The 21,366-nt window shown below is 39.5% G+C and overlaps 1 protein-coding gene across 12 annotated transcripts in view; it reads left to right on the forward strand.

Moving 5' to 3' along the window:
• LOC127439227 (unconventional myosin-IXb) overlaps nucleotides 1-21,366 on the forward strand; it is a 46,685-nt gene that overhangs the window by 9,417 nt on the left and 15,902 nt on the right. For 9 of the 12 annotated variants that reach the window (XM_051695392.1, XM_051695391.1, XM_051695390.1 and 6 more), the window contains 16 exons: nucleotides 7,884-7,978; nucleotides 10,678-10,740; nucleotides 11,099-11,198; nucleotides 11,596-11,696; nucleotides 11,814-11,943; nucleotides 12,383-12,472; nucleotides 12,564-12,680; nucleotides 13,095-13,229; nucleotides 13,307-13,428; nucleotides 13,508-13,649; nucleotides 13,767-13,962; nucleotides 14,812-14,887; nucleotides 17,466-17,558; nucleotides 18,404-18,517; nucleotides 19,563-19,602; nucleotides 20,594-20,710. In XM_051695392.1, coding sequence (XP_051551352.1) covers nucleotides 7,884-7,978; nucleotides 10,678-10,740; nucleotides 11,099-11,198; nucleotides 11,596-11,696; nucleotides 11,814-11,943; nucleotides 12,383-12,472; nucleotides 12,564-12,680; nucleotides 13,095-13,229; nucleotides 13,307-13,428; nucleotides 13,508-13,649; nucleotides 13,767-13,962; nucleotides 14,812-14,887; nucleotides 17,466-17,558; nucleotides 18,404-18,517; nucleotides 19,563-19,602; nucleotides 20,594-20,710 — 1,731 coding nt within the window. The remainder of the gene's footprint in view (nucleotides 1-7,883; nucleotides 7,979-10,677; nucleotides 10,741-11,098; nucleotides 11,199-11,595; nucleotides 11,697-11,813; nucleotides 11,944-12,382; nucleotides 12,473-12,563; nucleotides 12,681-13,094; nucleotides 13,230-13,306; nucleotides 13,429-13,507; nucleotides 13,650-13,766; nucleotides 13,963-14,811; nucleotides 14,888-17,465; nucleotides 17,559-18,403; nucleotides 18,518-19,562; nucleotides 19,603-20,593; nucleotides 20,711-21,366) is intronic. The other 3 variants (XM_051695386.1, XM_051695385.1, XM_051695387.1) reach the window with 3 other exon arrangements.

A 21,366-nucleotide genomic window follows, 5' to 3' on the forward strand; every position in this document is an offset into this window, starting at 1 on the left:
TTGTCAATTACGATACTCTTGTATGATTTTAATTGGTGGATATGGTCGAGAAAATCAAGACCTCTAAGTTGGGACAGGCCAGAATTACTGTTTCAAGGGGAGGTGCACACATGTCAAACTAGCTACTTCTCATGCTAGGTTAATTTTATTTTAGATAAAAAAAAAAAAAGGGATTTGTCATGGGACGCCAAAGTGTATTTGTGTAAAGTGCCTCTTGCTTGTCTTCAATCCTCCAAAAGACTCTCATTCAGAACAGCTCTGCAAACACCTTTGCAAAAACTCGTACATCGCTGAACAACAGCGTGTGGATTCTGGTCACACTTAATTCTCGCATATGAACACTCTGAGGTAATTCATCTGCTGCCCACAGACAGGAACTTCCCTCTGGCTGATCTGTCCTACAGGAAGCAGAATTTTGTTTTTTTTGCAACAGGAAGTGGTAGCGGTAAAGGCTTCGCTCCCCATTGCCCGGTCTGCACATGGGGTGTTGGTATTCGACATATTGTTCCTCAGGAAGTTCACAACTGTAATGGCTATTTAATGGCCATTGTTTATCTCTTGGCTTTGTGTTTGCCTTATTTGTTGGATTTTGGGTTATGAGGTAGACCAAGTGTTTTTTGGAAAGGCAAGATGGAAGACAGGTATACGACATACAGAATGTCAACATGTGGAAAAGTACTCAAAATTAGCTTAAGAGCCCATTATTATTACAAGCAAATTGGAGGCCTAATAGCCTAATTTGTTGCAAACTGCATAGAAACGCAAGGTAAATTAAATGTAATTTCTTTGCCATTTGCATCTCCAAAAGAACTTGGAAAAATATGTTTTGTTTCTCGAACTTTGCCAGACGTCCATTGATTGTTGTGGTGAGTTTTGCATGTGCATCATGCACAATTTACATTATCTTGAGAAAATGTAAAAATCGTGTTTTTTTTGGGAAGCTAATGAATTTATGCCTGTTTTTGCATGAAGGGTGCTTGATTTTAATAATACTATTGTGTCAACGTACTCAATCCGTACTCTTACACCCTGTCACCAGTTAACATGATTATCATACCAGCAAACAGAACAGTTAAGAGTCTTGCCTTTGTGTTAATACTGAAGATATCTTGGATGAAGAATGAAGTCTCACAGTTCACTTGAAATGCTGAGATTGTCTTGGCCTGATATTTGGATGTGATTGTTCCAAGGCCAAATATAAAAGGAGAGGCAGCTATATTTAACTGTCATGTGATTATCCCATAGTGTTATGTATGAGTAATAGGATTCTACTGGCCTTTTCATAAAATCTATCTCAGAAAAGGGCCTTTGTGTATTTGAGACATTGTATGGATGGCTTAGGTTTCATTGGTTAACCAGTTAAGTGAATGTATGGTTAAGATGACATTTTCAGTTTTAAAACATGCAGAGATGACTATAAGTAAGCCATTTTTAGGTCAAATCCCCAAAAAGTTCAAACACTGACACTGGCGTTAACAAAACCAGCCTGAAATGGCTACATTTGTTCAACCAGTGGTGTGACTTTGGGGCTGGACAATCTTTTTTCTGATTAGTGTAAGATGGCAAAGTTCAAAAAGTCTGTTTAAAAATAATCATAATTTTCGCAATTCCGATTGGTGCTGCTAATGGTGACCTTTAAACTTGGCAATATAGACAAAGGATTAAATCTAAACATGTAATAGAGTTGATTCAAGACTGTTCCTGAATGTTACAATTTTTAACTTTCGATTAACTGTCTACTCAAGCTGTTTTCAAACCAGCATTGTTGACTCTAGACAATGGCATTTCTTGTGCCTTTGAGGCATCTGTTACAACATTAGTCACTGCATGACTTCCGTAACATTGCAGAAATGAAGTCTTTCTTGCATATGTTTTGAAATGTTTCTTAAACCACAGAATGCACGAGGAAAGACAGGTTCACATGCTGAAGATGTTGATATAAAGACAATCCCTGAAATTACTTGGATCTGAGATGCTTTTGATGACAGAAGCTTGTTAAATGGCAAGTCAGCCATTTGTGCAATCAGAATTCTGAACGTGCAAGGTTCAATTCAGATCCAACTTGCCTTTTAAAACCCTTTGTGATTGGTTGTGAGAATCAACACAACGCAAAGACAGCCAAGTAGAGGATCTCCCTGATTGAATGTCGCAACAGCACACATGCTAAATCCTACGAAAATAGGAGAGAGATAGCGAATTGTTAAGTAGACTTGTCTAGACTAGTTCTTATTTTTGTTGCTGGTTTTGCAGCTCTTCACAGATTTCTACAACAAAACCACAAGCTCTTGTTTGTCTTACTGGACGTGAAAAATAAAATGAAACCGAAAAACGTATTTCACTTTTTTCTTCCTGTGTTTCGGTAAACTTGTGCGGTAAAATTCCAGAAATTATTTTAAAGTCAGATAAAAAGACATTGACTATGCAAGGCTCCAGACTGCGATTTAAAATGGTCGCAAATGCGACCAAAATTATTGATTGCGACAATAATTTAAAATCTAGTCGCCACTGGCGACAGTCAGGTTGTGTGTGTTCATATGCGGTTTCGTCAGATATCTTGAGTTACTGAATACATCTTTTGAGCACGCACCAGTTTGTCTCGTGTCGCTCTTCACCCATTCTGTTGTGACTAGCTTGCTGTACCGCACGCAACAACAAACTCGGCACGAGAGAGTCGTCTTTTTCATGAATCACCCGAAAATAACTGAGGGTTTGAACCCATGAGCTCAGGTTAGCAGTTTGAATCAGATTCACTTTCTCAGCGAATCATCCATCAGTGAGCTCACAACTGGGAGTGCAGACATTTCAAAATAAGAGTGCCATGTGTATTTTGGGCTTCTTTATAATTAAAAGTCCCGCAGACATTTCATATATAAAATCAAGCTTTTGACACAGGACAGTTGAGCCGCAATCTAAATGATTTGTCGACTAAAAACAACCATTTGTCTCCTTAATGTTTCAGTTTAAGTCATTTTTTTTTGGGTCTGGAGCCCTGCTATGTTTACATGGACACCAAAAAGCGGCTTATTGCGAGAGTGGCGTTCCCATTTACATGCACTGTGTAAGTGGCGTACTCTTTACTCTCGTATACATGCGGAATGGTCAGTAAGCAGCTTTCTCCACGGCACCATAATTTACCCGCGATGCTTGCGTAAATGACAAACATGCATCCTAGGAAGACTTCGCTAGTTTATTCTCTGTTGCTTTGCTTTATTTCCAAATGTTCCAGAGTTCTTGCTGTGTTCATTTCCTTCACTTTCTATCACAACCTGCAGTTGAATTGCGCCGCAATAGTGGCGTTTCCCTCTTACGTTAAACTCTGGGATTCCCCCAACAGCGCATTTACGCGAATGTGAACAGGACAGTCAGTATTTTACATTGGTCTGTATAAAAGAATATAGCTTATAATGTATGTGCTTTTCCCACTGTACTTCCAGAAATGTTGAATTCTTTCTGCTGTGTTGACTTGTTTTTGGGCTCTATCCTAATGACGTTAGTTGTCAGGTTTGTTCCTGTTCGAATGCTGCTTATGCGTTTACATGGCCAGATAAGCCGCGTTCTCTGGGAGAAATTCAGGTGTGTTGAACCGCTTTTTCTGAATACCTTAAGTGGAAATCTGTGTTCTTGTTTACGTGACATTTCAGAACTTTCTGCAAAAACCCTGGAATAAACCATTTTCTTTTGTGCATGTAAAGTGGTCATTGAGTACTTTTAGGCTATGCAGTTGCCCAGGGTGGCAGCACTGCTTTTAGGCAATCACCATTATGCTGATTTTGGGATTTTTCCCCTTTTTCACCCAATTTAAAATGCCCAATTCCCAATGCGCTTTTAGGTCCTCGTGGTCGCGTAGTGATTCGCTTCAATCCGGATGGTGGAGGACTGAGACCGTCAACCACATCTTATCACGTGGCTTGTTTAGCGTGTCGCCACGGAGACATAGCGCATGTGGAGGCTTCACGCCATCCACCGCGGCATCCACCTCAACTCACTACGCGCCCCACCAAGAACGAACCACATTATAGCGACCACGAGGAGGTTACCCCATGTTACTCTACCCTCAGTAAATTTAAAATGTAAGCAAAAGGGACATTATAAATGAAATAGACCCATATGAATCAATATCGAAATCGGAATCGAGAGCTTTTGAATCGGAATCGAATAGAATTTGGAAATCTGTATGAATACTCAGCCCTAGTTGATCATTTTTTGCTTAAACTGTTTAGAATCTTACCCTGAAAAGGCATCGCTGTGTAAGGCATTTACATGACCTTACACGACAACTTTTTAGGCATGATTTTTATAAGATTGGGCGTGTAAACGCGCTCATTCATTTTTATGAAATACAAACTTTGTTGTACAGCATAGTTTTCTGTGTAACGCGAAAAGAGATCCATATGCGACTCGTTAGAACCAGGAGTGTTTTTGCGGCAATAACGTTAAGCATGGTGCAACGTCATAAAACAAGGAGAGAACAGCACACTGCTATAGTTGCTCCCATGTAATTTAATAGAAAAACCAACGTTTTGACCCCTTGGGTCTTTGTCAGGCGGATGTCTTGACTGCCTGACGAAGACCCAAGGGGTCGAAACGTTGTTTTTCTTTTAAAATTACATGGGAGCAACTATAGCAATGTGCCGTTCTCTCTTTGTTTCATGATTCTTGTCCCTGTTTTGATCGTGCACCTGCCTTAATGTTTGGATGTGTGCATACTACTACTATCTTTTGGCAACGTATCAACGTGCCATTTGTTTAAGCAACACGGGTTCAGAACGGTATGACGGCGAGTAAACAACTTAATTTTAATTTACAAGTTACAATCTTTTAAAAAATAGCAGGTCTGATTAAGTGAACAGTATACTTTTCCAGCTATCCCCAAAATTACATTTTGTGCTTTTCGAAGCAGGGTCAAACGTTTACAGCAGGGAATCTTAATTAGGTTAGTGCCCCTCCCCCTCCCAATCTGCTCTGCTGAAACGAGCGGTCCGGTTTTCCACTGGTGTCTGGCACAATGCCTCCCTCTTCAGAATGCACAGAGCCGACATTCCCCGTAGCAGGGCTTTTGTTGCCTGAGCTCGGCAAACAGTATTCCACATTCAGGGTTCGGTGCTCTGTGCCCCCTGGCTGAGGTTGGCATTAGCCTGCGGAGGTTTCCACACCAAAGGCCCATTAATCACAGGGGATCTCATGAGCTGTGCCATTTGTACACAGATGGGCTCTTGCAGCCTTGACTGCTGGAGGTGTGAATCTGTAGGGGAGGAGGTGCTGATCACAGTTGCTTTTTTGTAATGAGAATTCATATGTGATAACTGTCCTCCCACGAACTCAGGTGGTTTTATGCAAATGTTGTATATTGTTTGGTTTCAGTTCACTGGAATTATTTGCATTTAAAACCGCATAAACACATGATTTGATTGTTTCAGTGTGTTGAGCATTGTGAACATGCAGACTCAATGGTCTTATATATATATATAAAATACAAAAGCAATTTTTATAATTGTGTTGCAAGATTAGTATACATTTTTTATACATATTTTACATTTAATATTAATTAAATTTTATATTAAAATGATTTATAATTTCTGTATAATATACTAAAATGCTAAGATATATTTTTAGTGTTAAAAACACACCTTTCTTAAAAGAAACAATAAAACATAATTTTAAAATGTATGAAAAAACACATCTTGTTTAAAAAATAAATAATTATGTATAATTTACTAATAGGCTATGTTAAACACATCTTGGTTAAAAGAAACAGCAAAACATTATAATATGTAAAATATATAGAAACAAACACATCTTGCTTTAATAAAACAAAGAGTATTATAAGCTTATATGGATATTTTACTTGGTTAAAAATGCACAGACAGACTCCACAGATTTCATATTAGCAAACTATATTTTTGGCAAGTCGTTTAGGACATCTACTGTGTGCATGACACAAGTAATTATTCCAACAATAGTTTACAGACCGATTGTTTCACTTTTAATTGACTATAATCACAATTCCAGTGGGTCAGATGTTTACATACACTAAGTTAACTGTGCTTTTAAGCAGCTTGGAAAATTCCAGAAAATTATGTCAAGCCTTTAGACAATTAGCCAATTAGTCAAGTCATTTTTATTTGTATAGTGCTTTTCACAACCCACATCGTTTCAAAGCAGCTTTATAGGAAATCATGCATTTAAAAAAAAAACAATTAAACTGCGATATCTATAAAGTCTTAGTGATCATTGTGTAGTTTGATTAAATACGATTGTAAATTGTGTATAAAAATAAGTAATTAAATAATAATTGTATTTAGAACCCCAGTGAGCAAGCTGAAGGCGACTGTGGCAAGGTACACAAAACTCCAGAAGATGTTGGTTAATGGAGGAAAATAACCTTGGGAAAAACCAGACTCACTGTGGGGGCCAGTTCCCCTCTGACTAACATCATGAATATAATGCCAATATTACTTAATTATGTGTAGTGCAAGTCATGGTTTAAAATGATTAAACTAAGTAAGTGTTAAGGGCCAGTGTTTAAAACAAACTGTAAGATTAATGACTAATATCTTTGAAGTTCATCCTGGATTAACTGCAGAAGTTCACATTGATGCATTGACTTTTGTTAGTTGACTGATGAAGGCTTTTGTTGGCAATTAATTGATAGTCTGTGTATTCCATTTTAAGAGTGTAGTGCATCATTAGACCAAGGTGATGCAGGCCGAGATCAGTGAGGTGCATCGCAGTTCAACCGGCTGGTTATTTCGGTGAGGTCTGTCCTAAATCCAAGATTCAGGCAATGGCATATGAAGTATTCTGTGTCTTATGGTTGGAGTTGGCATCAGTTCATCCTCTGAAGTCCATCGTAATAGACTGAAGTGATGTCTGGCACCGGCTGCAGTTAGTCGTCATCACTCAGAGACACATAGCAGTGGAGTCCGACACCAAGCAGGAATGGAGCTGGATCTGGCCGGCTCTGGTAACCTCAGGATATGACATGGAAACAAATAGAATAATGTTAGCGTAGATGCCATTACATTTTATGCAGAGTTATAGAGCATGACAGATGTTTCTGGTTCCGGCAGACCTAACTAAAGCAGCCTAATTGTGATTGTCAGACTCAAAGTCTAGTATAAAGAGATGAGATTTCAGACGTGATTTAAAAGTCTTCACCTCGCAAACTGTTTATCCGGAAAGTGAAGCTTGCTGCAAAAATACTATTCATAATAAAAGCACGTTTCAAAATATAAGCTAGAGCCCTGAAATTGAGGAAGTTGTGACAAAGATATATTACAACTGTATAGTAAAATGTAATATTCACTGTAATGATAATAATAATGATGCAATATATCACAAGCAAGACTGCTGTTGAATAAAACTTTGGCCAAAAAAAAAAATGCAATGACATGTTGAAAAGTTATGTTTTCACTTGTTAAAAGTTTTAAGAATGAATTGATTAGACACCATTTTGATGATGAAATTAAACTAAAACATGGAGTTATGGAAAATAATAACAAAGGAAAACAGGATTTGGTAAACAACAAAACAGATTTCAGTAGGGTGCCACTTAAAACACTTGAGCAATGCATTCTTGATTGAGAAACACTTGAAGGAAACATGCATTTCTTTTAATCAATTATTTACATTGAAATGTAACTTTTTAAATAGGCTAAACAGGTGTGTTCAGTAGCACATTATCATATTAGCGTATTTATGCAGTGGTACCGAAATTGGTATCGAGAACCTGGTATGGGTACTAACTACTGACATTTGGTACCGTAACAACGCTAGTCAGATAGTTGTATAATTTGTACAAATAAGTCTTAGAAAACAAAGGAGCAAAACAAATTGTAAACAAAATAAAATTAAGTCATGTAACCTGTCTTTACTCTTGACAGGCATTTGGCAATGCAAAGACCGCCCACAACAACAACTCGAGCCGTTTCGGAAAGTTCATTCAGGTGAATTATCTGGACAGTGGAGTTGTGCGAGGGTGAGTATGTACATTTCAACTTCTTTTCATTTGTGGTCCAACAAGTGTTATGTTCGTACAAATCTTGCAGCATGGGGAATCCATGGCATTTTGGTTGGGTGTGTGACTCTTGTGTTTGTTTTGAACGTCTTATCATTGTCTGTGAAGCTCCCACACCCTGACCTCTGCCGCAGTCACTTTGGTAACTGCATACGTCACGGTTCAGTCATATGTATCATTTCCTCCTTTACACTGACAGACGCTATATAAACAGAAATGAGAAATGAATAGAAGTGAGATGGTTCCTCGCCCAGTAAAGAGCCCAGTAGATTATATCAATGTAGAACATCATGTATTGTATTTAAGTGGTGGTTAATAGTACATTCTGATCAACGGACTCAAATTACACACAGTCCGTCTAACTGTCTTTCTAAAAACCCCTAATTTTGTTTCCACTCACATGATTGACTGAATGTTTACTTTAGCTTTTAGCAAACTGGTTCCCTGTTAAGTTCAGCTCTCAAACAGGGATAATATACGATACAGTTCACACAAAATCATTACAGTCTAGCAAATTATTTATTTATTTTTATTTATTTTTTTTCTCCCCAATATGGGCGTCCCAATGCGCTCTAAGTCCTCTAAGCCAATTTTTAGGACCATTTGTTTGTGACATTATTTTCATGACAGTTGAAAAAACAAATTCCTAAATTATCATCACTCTAATGTGAAAAATATCTTATTGTTTAATGCGTCCAGATGTTTTACTTTTGAGTTTTTTGTAATTTACAGTATTTATTTCTTTATTTTTGGAATGCCCAATTCCCAGTGCGCTCTAAGTCCTCGTGGTGGTGCGGTTACTCGTCTCAATCCGGGTGGCGGAGGACGAATCTCGGTTGTCTCTGCTTCTGAGACCGTCAATCCGCGCATCTTATCACGTGACTCGTTGTGCATGACACCGCAGAGACTCACAGCATGTGGAGGCTCATGCTACTCTCCGCGATCAACACACAACTCACCACGCGCCCCATTGAGAGCGAGAACCACTAATCGCGACCACGAGGAGATTACCCCATGTGACTCTACCCTCCCTAGCAACCGGGCCAATTTGGTTGCTTAGTAGACCTGGCATGAGTCACTGAGCACGCCCTGAGATACCCAGGCCCCCAATTTCCGTATTCTTGATGATTATTCTCTTACTCTAAGATTTTTTTGGTGGCAGAGTGACATTATTTTCATGCAAATTAAGCACATTTTCCCTAAATTATTATTACTGTAATTTTAATCTCATTACAGTGATGATTCTGGATGTTTTACTTTTTTTAAATTCACAGTATTCTTAATGGTTATTTTCTTAATGTAAGATTATGATTTATTTGTGGCAGTCTGACATTATTTTCATGGCAATTAAGTACATTTTCCTTAAATTATCCTTACCGCAATGTGAAAATATCTCATTACTGTAATGCACCAGGTCTCACTGTATGTGTGTGTGTGTGTATGTGTATGTGTATGTGTATGTGTGTGTGTATATATATATATATATATATATATACACATTTAAAATCAGCATGAATTAAAGCTATAATGTATAAATAGTTTTGCAATTTAACAACAAATTACAATTTATTCGCATTTGCAATACGGCAATAAGAAATGTTTAATTGAAAATAATTTCACTAACCAAAAAATCTTTATCATCCAAAAAACAAGCTTCATTTTCATAATTTCTTGTTTGTTGCTTTTGATGTTGCTTTTGGAGTTAAATATGATGTGACTTATTCTTGTCAAAAAAGTTTGCTGAGGTTCACTCAAAGTGCACTGAAAAAATAATGTATTGGATATACTTATATATATGTAGCATTTTTGCATCATATTTTTTTAAATATGTAAATTTAAAGTAAATTCAACTTATGGTCATGATCACATGCACAAGGAAAAATGACATGGATTGAACAGGATCCCATTTCACCATAGCGAACACTAATGAGTTTACCTTAATAAAGTTTACCTTAGCTATTTATTTCCATCAGTTATGTTCGCACGCTGAACCAACAAAACGTTTTTCTTTTTGTTCTGTTTTTTCAGTGTGCCTTGACAAGAGTCAACAAAAGAGTCCATAGTGAATGTAGAATGCTTGTGTTCCTCTCTAAACAAATGCCATCAGCGTGTGTAATACAGTTGAGAGAGGTCAATAAAACCGACATGAGAGCAGAGAGGATGTTCAGTCACACTATTGTTCTCTGGGTCAATCTACTGTGCTACACTCCATTGGATATTGGTCATCAAGTGGACACTAGACACTTCCTAAAGACTTCAGTGGAATAGTTCAGTGTTGATTTTGAAGCTCAGTGCAGGTTATTAGATTTGCCCATTAAGAAGGTTTTAGGAGTTTAGCTGAGTCAAAAATACCGTACTGAAGGTTTGTTTGTCTTCTCTAATGAGTGGCCGTGTTAAAACAACTTCAGTTGTGTTTTTACAATATTCCTGCAATTAATTAAACTCTTGATTCTTTCTTTGAACACACTGAAAAACAGCTGCCTAGCATCGCACAGCTCTACCAGCCTGACACTCTTTGTCATCCTGAGAGTATAGAGAGTATTGTTTAGGTCATCTGTCTCAAATGACCTTTTGATTGACATCTGAGCTCTTTGGAGTTCGGATTTGTGACAAAGAGCCTCCAGCCTCTGACGTTTTCATGCCTCTCTCTCGTCTTTCAGGGCCGTGGTGGAGAAATATCTGCTGGAGAAGTCTCGCTTGGTGTCCAGAGAGAAGAACGAGAGGTAAAATGTTTGAGAAAGTGGCTCAATGAACTTGATTGTACTTTGTCAAATTGTCTCCTTTTCCACCAACACGGTGGCACTGTTTCGGTGGAAAAGGAATATCAGAAACACAAATGGGTCTCGCAGATATGTCTGTATCAGTGCATCTCTCTTATACATGTACACAGTTCTGCATCACTAACCTCACTGTTATCAGCTCACTGTATGAGCCATTAATGTTTATCTGATAGCAGAGCTGGAAAAACAGACATGGGCACCTCCTGTGCTGCGCTTCACACAAACAGCAGTATGAGTCAGTGCACACACGCACACACATACACGCAAACAATAGCCTGACTGGCCTTCCCTCTTCATACAGGAACTATCATGTGTTTTATTACCTGCTGGTTGGCGCGTCAGAGGAGGAGCGGAGAGAATTCAAACTCCTACAGCCTGAACAATACTTCTACCTCAAACAGGTGAACACTTTAATCTTCTGATAATCCTCCTCAGTTTTTCCAGAAATAAAGAACACTATTTCGATTGTTCCACATCATTAGTGGTGCTTTCTAAAGAAGTATGACTATTCATATCCAAGTATCAAAGTATGACTATTTCCTCAGCAACTGCATTGCAATGCACTGACCACCACACACAACATTAACATTGTTGAGGCGAGTTCTTCTAGGGCAAGCGCCACTGCAAATGCACTTTGGTTTTTGATCACTCGCATTCAGTTCAAGATAAAAAGTTTTCAGGAGAAATGTGTGATGCGAAACGTGTTCATTGGGAAGCATGGCACTTATTAATCCATTTTTGGCTTTTCGTAAAAAGCACGTAATTTGCAATTTTTAATTTTTTGATATTTGCTTGCAGCAAAACTTTACAATAGAAGATGCAGACGACTTACGGCACGACTTTGAGCGACTGCAGCAGGCCATGGAGATGGTCGGCTTCCTACCGGCCACCAAGAGACAGTTAGTAGCTTTTTCACACCACAGAACTTGATCAGTTTGATCAACGTTCCTAATTTATGTTCAGGAGGAGTAAATGAAGTCTCTGAGTTGTTACGTTTGTTGTTGTGTTTCTTGTAGGATATTCTCTGTCCTGTCGGCCATCTTGTATCTGGGGAACGTAACGTACAGACAGAAGTCGACAGGCAGAGAAGAAGGTCTGGACGTGGGACCTCCAGAGGTTCTTTCCACCCTCTCAGACCTGCTAAAGGTAAATACAGTCTTTAGTGGTGGGTAGTATGACCAATATCTTACATTGCTCTACGAGTAATGTTAAATCATGGTATCACAATATAGTCTTTTTTGCTGGAAACTCGACGAAAAATATTAAATAATCACATGTTAATGCTAATCTCTGGATCAACCAGTGAATTTAACACTTTATAAATGAAAGGTGCTTTTATAACAAGCTCTTCCTTGTCTTGACTTGTTAGCGATGCGTCCTGCCCTGTATGTTTCTTCATTGTCACATATAAATAATGTAAATCAGTCCTGCTCGCTAATAGCCTTACAAATATATCTACCGTCTACCGATTGATGCATTCTGTCGCACAGTACCACCCAGGCCTAATGTTCATTTTTTGACCCTGTGTTTTTTAAATGACTTGTATTTGCCCATATTGCAAACAATCGTCTGGGTTTTCTCTCAGGTTAAAGAGGAGATGTTGGTGGAAGCTCTCACCAAGAGGAAAACGGTGACCGTCAATGACAAACTCATTCTGCCCTACAGTCATTGTGAGGTATGCACATCCTTTTTGATACACCGCTAGCTCCGCAGGTTTCATCGAAACGTTCAAATGTTTTGTGGCTAACACTATGGCATTTCCTCAGGCGATCACGGCACGAGACTCCATGGCGAAGTCGCTCTACAGTGCCCTGTTCGACTGGATCGTCCTGCGAATCAATCACGCACTGCTTAATAAGAAAGACATGGAGGAGTCAGTTTCCGTAAGTCGCGATGTGCATCACAGGGTTGTAGAACAGATTTAGCAGCAGTCAGTGTTGAATTGTTTATAACCGCTTATTGTCTATTTAAGTTTTTTCTGTAAATATGCTGCTTAAGTCGGAATGATCGTATTTACCAAATGAGCGCACCTGAACACCAACACAGTGTTGCAATTGCAATTGTGAATTTCTGGATTTTTCTTTTAACTACTCATTTAGCAGGTTTATCGGGCGATAGGTTCATGCACCAAACTACATTTCCCATCATTCTCTGTAGCAGCACAAAATAAAGCTCCATTACGCTTCACACTCATTTGAAATTGACCAAAATGTTTTTTGTTTTTTTTTTCCCAATCAAAATTACTGGAAGGATTGTTTAAGGACTGACTTATAATCTTGCATTTCTCTGCATCTCAGTGTTTGTCCATTGGTGTGCTTGATATCTTTGGCTTCGAAGACTTCAAGACCAACAGCTTTGAGCAGTTCTGCATCAACTATGCCAACGAGCAACTTCAGTATTACTTCAACCAACACATCTTTAAACTTGAACAGGTTAGCGAGTTCTTCAGAAAACTTCCTAAACTCCTCCAGTGTTCATTTGAATAATTTACAGTCCATTTAATCTATAGGAGGAGTATCAGGCAGAAGGCATCACCTGGCACAACATCGACTACACCGATAATGTTGGCTGTATTCACCTGATCAGCAAGAAACCCACTGGACTCCTCTATTTACTCGATGAGGAGAGCAAGTAAGACTACTTCCAGCACAACTTCATTTACCTTTGATTTGTCAGTTGTGTTTACATATTCAGCTCTTTTTCTTTGTAGTTTTCCTCACGCCACTGATAAAACCTTGCTGGCAAAGTTCAAACAGCAGCATCAGCAGAACTCTTACTTTGTGGCGACGCCAGTGATGGAACCAGCCTTCGTTATTCGCCACTTTGCTGGGAAGGTCAAGTACCAGATTAAGGTAAATGCTCTTATCCAACAGGACCAAAATTATAGTGTCTGTTTGGTAACACTAATAATGCATAAATTACACACTTCAGCTTTAAGGACCAAAATGTTGCTTGTTAATTTCATATAGGACTTCCGTGAGAAGAACACGGATCACATGCGGCCGGATATCGTGGCTTTATTGCGCAGCAGTGACCGAGTTTATGTCCGCCAGTTGATCGGGATGGATCCGGTGGCGATGTTCCGTTGGGGAATTCTGCGCGCCAGCATCCGTGCACTGGCCGCCTTTAACGAGGCCGGACGATGCTGGGCAGCCAAAACTGCAGGTAAACCGTTTTAAGGATCTTTTCAGATTAGCTTGAGATTAGTCCAAAACTTTGGATTTTCAGGGTCTAAGTCTGAATCTAAGTGTTATTTATAGCCTGCACATGAGAAAGCTGCCCATTGACGCAAGTAGTCATATTTAGTAGGATTTTAAGATGATTCAATTAGGAAGGGATATAATAACAAGTGAATGACCATTTTCTACCAAGACGTCTTGTGTAGAGTTAAGGTTGGGCAATTTAGCTAAAAAAAAAAATCTACCCCTTAATCAGAAGAACAAACATAACCAAACTGCCATTGTTCGAAGGATATTCAAAATGGTGTACAAAATGCAATAAATTATCAATAAGAAATATTCATGGCCTGTTTTTACACCATTTGAATGATGTTTTTATGCATAGAAGGCCTAATGATAATGATCTATTTTTACCTACATATATTTGACCATATATGAAAATTAACGCGCAGAGAATGAGATTTCTGTGGACATTTTTGAGTCATTGATTTGAAAGTTTTGAACAAATTCACTTAAGCAGACAGTCTGAGCTGATTCACAGAAATGAATCAAAGTTACCAACTCTAACGCTGTTTTGCGACTGAAGTTTGTCTTAACGCTCTCATACTTATGTGACGTGAGACAAAAGTAGCGTGAAACTATCATAACGACAGCTTGTTCGTAAACTTATGGCTAAAAAAAAAGCGCGTTACAATAGATTTTCAAGTTGCTTGGGAAAATATGAAAATATTGTGAATATTCAATATATCACCCAGCCTTAGGTGGATTGTATCCTAGCATGTTGAAATAAAGCCTTAACCATGCACACGTGTTGTCGATGTATCTGTATGTACAGGTGTGGTGCGACCAAACTCCAGAGTGCCACTCGGCGAGCTGCAGAGAGCGAATGTGCCCATTGAGAGGATGTACCGGTAAGATCTGAACACAGACTGCTCTGAGTAGAGGAGAGAAAAAGAGAAGGATGTGTTGTGAGGAACTCGATCTCTTACTGTCCTTTCATTGCCTTTGTGTAGCAGGTGATCATGTGACCACGCTCTGTCCACAGCAGGCACATTGCATGACGGTTCCTAAAGGAATCGTAAACACTGGGATTTTACTAGGGCTGTCAATTTAACACTTTATTTCTGTACAGGTAATTATAAAAGGGCAATAGAAATGCTGCATTTAATTATGAGTCCTGACCTGTACACAAGTTCTGTAACAAAGAGTTTTCTTATCATTAGAAAGATTCTAGCTTGAAATACCACCTAAATACAAAGCACTTTTTTGCAAATTGCTATTGCAAGCAATGCACCTGGCCCAGCAACACAATAAGAACTTGAATTTTTATTTATTTATTTTTTACACATGCTGGTTATGTTTATTTGGGGGCTCTAAGTATTAATATACAGGTGCATCTCAATAAATTAGAATGTCGTGGAAAAGTTCATTTATTTCAGTAATTCAACTCAAATTGTGAAACTCGTGTATTAAATAAATTCAGTGCACATAGACTGAAGTAGTTCAAGTCTTTGGTTCTTTTAATTGTGATGATTTTGGCTCACATTTAACAAAAACCCACCAATTCACTATCTCAAAAAATTAGAATATGGTGACATGCCAATCAGCTAATCAACTCAAAACACCTGCAAAGGTTTCCTGAGCCTTCAAAATGGTCTCTCAGTTTGGTTCACTAGGCTACACAATCATGGGGAAGACTGCTGATCTGACAGTTGTCCAGAAGACAATCATTGACACCCTTCACAAGGAGGGTAAGCCACAAACATTCATTGCCAAAGAAGCTGGCTGTTCACAGAGTGCTGTATCCAAGCATGTTAACAGAAAGTTGAGTGGAAGGAAAAAGTGTGGAAGAAAAAGATGCACAACCAACCAAGAGAACCGCAGCCTCATGATTGTCCAGCAAAATCGATTCAAGAATTTGGGTGAACTTCACAAGGAATGGACTGAGGCTGGGGTCAAGGCATCAAGAGCCACCACACACAGACATGTCAAGGAATTTGGCTACAGTTGTCGTATTCCTCTTGTTAAGCCACTCCTGAACCACAGACAACATCAGAGGCATCTTACCTGGGCTAAGGAGAAGAAGAACTGGACTGTTGCCCAGTGGTCCAAAGTCCTGTTTTCAGATGAGAACAAGTTTTGTATTTCATTTGGAAACCAAGGTCCTAGAGTCTGGAGGAAGGGTGGAGAAGCTCATAGCCCAAGTTGCTTTAAGTCCAGTGTTAAGTTTCCACAGTCTGTGATGATTTGGGGTGCAATGTCATCTGCTGGTGTTGGTCCATTGTGTTTTTTGAAAACCAAAGTCACTGCACCCGTTTACCAAGAAATTTTGGAGCACTTCATGCTTCCTTCTGCTGACCAGCTTTTTAAAGATGCTGATTTCATTTTCCAGCAGGACCTGGCACCTGCCCACACTGCCAAAAGCACCAAAAGTTGGTTAAATGACCATGGTGTTGGTGTGCTTGACAGGCCAGCAAACTCACCAGACCTGAACCCCATAGAGAATCTATGGGGTATTGTCAAGAGGAAAATGAGAAACAAGAGACCAAAAAATGCAGATGAGCTGAAGGCCACTGTCAAAGAAACCTGGGCTTCCATACCACCACAGCAGTGCCACAAACTGATCACCTCCATGCCACGCCGAATTGAGGCAGTAATTAAAGCAAAAGGAGCCCCTTCCAAGTATTGAGTACATATACAGTAAATGAACATACTTTCCAGAAGGCCAACAATTCACTAAAAATGTTTTTTTATTGGTCTTATGATGTATTCTAATTTTTTGAGATAGTGAATTGGTGGGTTTTTGTTAAATGTGAGCCAAAATCATCACAATTAAAAGAACCAAAGACTTAAACTACTTCAGTCTGTGTGCACTGAATTTATTTAATACACGAGTTTCACAATTTGAGTTGAATTACTGAAATAAATGAACTTTTCCACGACATTCTAATTTATTGAGATGCACCTGTATATGCGAATAATTTGGTTAATCAGCTTATTCGATTGAAAGGTTTAATTGATTGATTGACTGCCTCGTTTTTACACACCTACATATTACACAACATCTACTGCAGTTTGACCCTGTTAGATACTTGCTCCTGCAAAATCCCAATGGTTTTTCTCAGGTGGTTGTTAAAGGGATAGTTCACCCAAAAATCAAAGTTCTGTCATTTTCTCACCCTTATGATGCTTTACCAAAAAGATGTTTGGCAGAATTTTACCCTACTAATTTAGCCTGATCATTCTGCTAAACATCATAGTTTGTGTTCCACAGAGGAGAAGAAAGTCATGTGGTTTGTAACAAAATGGAGAGTAAATGATGACAGACTTTTCGTGTTTGGGTGAACTATTCCTTTAAGGGTTTCCGTCAGTTTCTGATCTGTGATCAGTTTCTGTGAACAGTATGGTCAGTGAATCTGGTCATAGATCAGCACCTGCTGGTGGCGTTCACCCTCAAGTGACTGTGTGTGTGGTGTTTATTTTCTACAGCCATGCTCCTATGCTTGATTTCTCCTTTGATCACTCAGAGGAGCGCCCTCTAGAGGCTTTTGAGGACATCTTTGCTAGTTATGAGAGTAAGAAGTAAGTGGACCTGAGCGCAACGTTGAGGTCAGACAGGGAGAGCTTGGCAGCTCAGGGAGGCTGGGTTTCTGGTATTCTAAGCAAACTCAAATACCACACTCAAACGTTCACGAAATCCAGAAGCAAGCAGTGTGAGCTATTCTTTCTTTATGCAATCAGAGGGCAAGCCAGAGTTTGTATTAACCTGTTTTGGAACTTTTGAGGTTTATTACCCCTAAGTGCTTCTGAGTGAGAAGGAAACCATACATTTTCCCTCAGACGTTTATTATAGAAGTGGGATCCCTTTCCTGATTTGAGGAAACACTGTTAGCATTGTGTACCCAGCCTCCACTGCAAATTCAACCGGTTTGACCTCCTGTAGTTCTGATTTTTACGGTAAGTGAGCCAGTGCATGAATTCAGGACTTCAGAGAGCGAAGCCGCCGACCCCGTTCAACAGCCCGTCAAGTCCAAACCAGAGTAACACCAGCATGAAGTCACCACTGAAGCTTAATTTTCTTCAGAGTGCATGTCAACGGCGCTCACACAATATGTACGAAGAGCATTTTAATTTGAAGTTTAAAGAAATAGTTCACCCAAAAATTACATTTCTGAAAGTCACCTCATTCCAAACCTTGACGGAACACCAAAGGAGTACATTTTTACAGAATTTCTATTTTTGGGCGAACTATCCTTTTACCCATCCCATTCTTGTACAAATATGGTGGAGGGTGTTTGCTTTTCCCTAAGTCTAATAACATTTGTTGTTGGGTTCCTGTCATTTACCTTCACCAACCGTCTTACCTCACTTCCTCTGTCTCCTTCCCCCACTCTCCCAAAATGCACCTCTACTACGGGTTTAATCAGGGACATGCACGACCAAATCATCAACTCCATTAAGGACTTGCAGTTAGATGGGGAAGATCCACGCAAGCTGCTGCAGTCATGGGGTCGCCTGCGGTTCCCGCGCCATGCCCTCCAGTGAGTTTGATCACCAACTCCCCTCTGGTCCAGAATTGATACATCCACCTCGCCGACTCTTGACGTCAGTTGGCATCGAAACCAATGCTTGAGGCACTTTGTTAAGCTTAGTTCAGAGAATGTTTACTTTGAAATGTACGTTCTGCACTAAACATTCCCTGCTCCTGAACTTTTACCAAATTTGCAGCGTTACTTGTCGGCTAGCCTTGATTTACTGCCTAACCACAACTGCCCTAACCCTGCTCTAATAATACCCATCTAACAAGTATGCCAGTAATTTTTAGATGGCTCCCTGTTGCTTCTAGCTTTGTATGTTAAAAGAATGGTGAGTTTATGAGCTAAAAACAATGTGATCTTCATTAGCGTGCTAGTTCGGAATGGTGTCCACATGCTAACGTGAGCTGCATGAGCTTAATGGTTCCTGAGACCCACCGTCTTTAATGTTTATGAGGTGTGGAAAGCTGCAAAATCATTGCTTATATAGACTACAGACATCAAATCTGCTTCAAACTACAAGGCTGGTCCTCTATAGTAATGGTAGTTTACCTGAAAAATCAGGAGATACTTTCATCGTTCCTCCCTCCCCTGATGTTCCCATCTCCTCTGAATCCATTTTCGCCTCTACAGCATCAACACACTAGAGTTTATGCAGCATCAGAGAATGCTGCTTCCATTTCAATGGAAATGGTGCGTCACAAGGGCATAAAGTGACACTCCTGTCATGCAGTGTTTACACTGAGAAAAGTTTAACTTTTGCTGTAGCATACCCTGACGTAGGCATCCATTGACCAGTAAGAATTTCAGACACCGCTTTCGAAAATCCAATTTGCTGTATTCCCATTTAATTTCAAACTTAAACGACTCTTTCCACATTGCAGATTGTGCATTCCCTATTCATCAAATGCTCTGTCAGAGCTTTCTCTACTGTAGGTGCCCTTACTTGCTTCCAAACAGCAAGTGCATGACTCACTCTACTAACACGCCGCGTTTCTTCATTTCTTATCTCATCAGTCCATCAATGCTCTTCCTCCTCTTCTGCTTACAGGAAAAACAAAACCCCCAAGAGCAAGCAGCTCATTCCCAAGGTAAAGCTTAATTCCTGGATTTAAACATATTGTGCATATATTTTTTTATTATTTATTGATTTATTTATTTTATTTTTTATTTCCCCTTTTTCACCCAATTTGGAATGCCCAATTCCCAATTAAGTCCTTGTGGTCGAGTAGTGATTCGCCTCAATCCGGGTGGCAGAGGATGAATCCCAGTTGCCTCCGCATCTGAGACCATCAACCCATGCATCTTATCACGTGGCTTGTTGAGCGCGTTGCCACGGAGACATAGCGCGTGTGGAGGCTTCACGCCATCCACCGCGGCATCCGCGCCCAACTCACCACGTGCCCCACCGACAACGAACCACATTATAGTGACCACGAGGAGGTTACTCCATGTGAATCTACCTGCCCTAGCATCCGGGCCAATTTGGTTGCTTAGGAGACCTGGCTGGAGTCACTCAGCACGCCCTGGGATTCGAACTAGCGAACTCCAGGGGTGGTAGCCAGCGTCTTTTACCACTGAGCTACCCAGGCCCCCCATATTGTGCATATTTTAACGAGCTCTACCCAGGTCTTTGTTTGACATTAAAAGTGATGTAAGCGATTTGGGACATTTTGCCAACTTATGCCAGATGTAGAACTTCAGAACTGGAAGTATCGACTTAATTCAGTACCAATGCTGTCACCTATGTCGAACCAGCTGCATTTTGAATGTGCACATCAAGACATTTAGTGCATTGAATTTCATAATGTCACTGGACAGTACCTATTAACTTATTATTTGCACCAGGTACTCTCTCATTTCCACCACCATTTATGAATGTGTAAAGTATAGCCATGATTGTTTATGACTTTCTGTTACATGTGCTGTACTGAGTAAATGTTTTGAAGACTCTACGGCTGTAACTCCAGCTAGAATAAGATTTTCCATGTCGTCATGTATCCAAGGCTTTCAAGAGCCAAAAAAATGTCTTTCTGTGTGTGAGACTCATAGTTTCTGTTTTTGTTTGTTTTTTTTGGGCAGAACTTGTTGGACTCTTGTTCGCTGAAGTTCGTAGTAGGCCTCCATGACCGAACCACCAAGTCTCTGCTGCATCTACACAAGAAGAAACGTCCTCCCAGCATCAGTGCCCAGTTTCAAGTAAAAATATGAACAGAATTAGATTAAGCCTAGCTGAAAATATAAAGTTTGGAGGTTCAGGCTAAAAACAAATGTTCTGTTCCAAAACCTAGTAAGATGCCTAAATAATCAGCATGTTAAGACATCATAGGCACAGGCTCTTGACGAGAAGGTTGTTCAAAAATGTAAGCAACTCAGTTATGCTGCTTATTATCTCGGTTTGACTAAACTCTAAGGCAGTATTGCAAGTATCTTTCACGGAGAATGCAAGCCCATAATGCATTGTGGCAAGCATAGTGAAAAAATGAATCAAAGATGGTGGACAAGGTGAAAGAAATGTTGATTGTAAATCAACCTTTCATTCAATGTTGAACAAAAATGTTTTTTTAATCTATTAATATTAAAAGACCATTTTACCCTGTATTTGTAATGCTTACTAGAGTATTGGCATTTTAGCTTGTCAACATGCAATGTGGCAAACTCTATTGATTTCAGTTGTGTGTTGAGTCTGCCATGTGTTTCCCATGAGGAGCACCTTTTGTATTGTGCACAGAGTTATCTATGATGTTCTATTTCAGTTAGCATGCTGCCTTAGAAGGCAGCTACCTATGTAGACAGCATGGCAGCTCACTAGGTTTTTGAACAGCTAAATATGTATTATGTAATATTTATTTCTG

Source organism: Myxocyprinus asiaticus, chromosome 50, assembly GCF_019703515.2.
Source record: "Myxocyprinus asiaticus isolate MX2 ecotype Aquarium Trade chromosome 50, UBuf_Myxa_2, whole genome shotgun sequence".
NCBI classification, from domain to species: Eukaryota; Metazoa; Chordata; class Actinopteri; order Cypriniformes; family Catostomidae; genus Myxocyprinus; species Myxocyprinus asiaticus.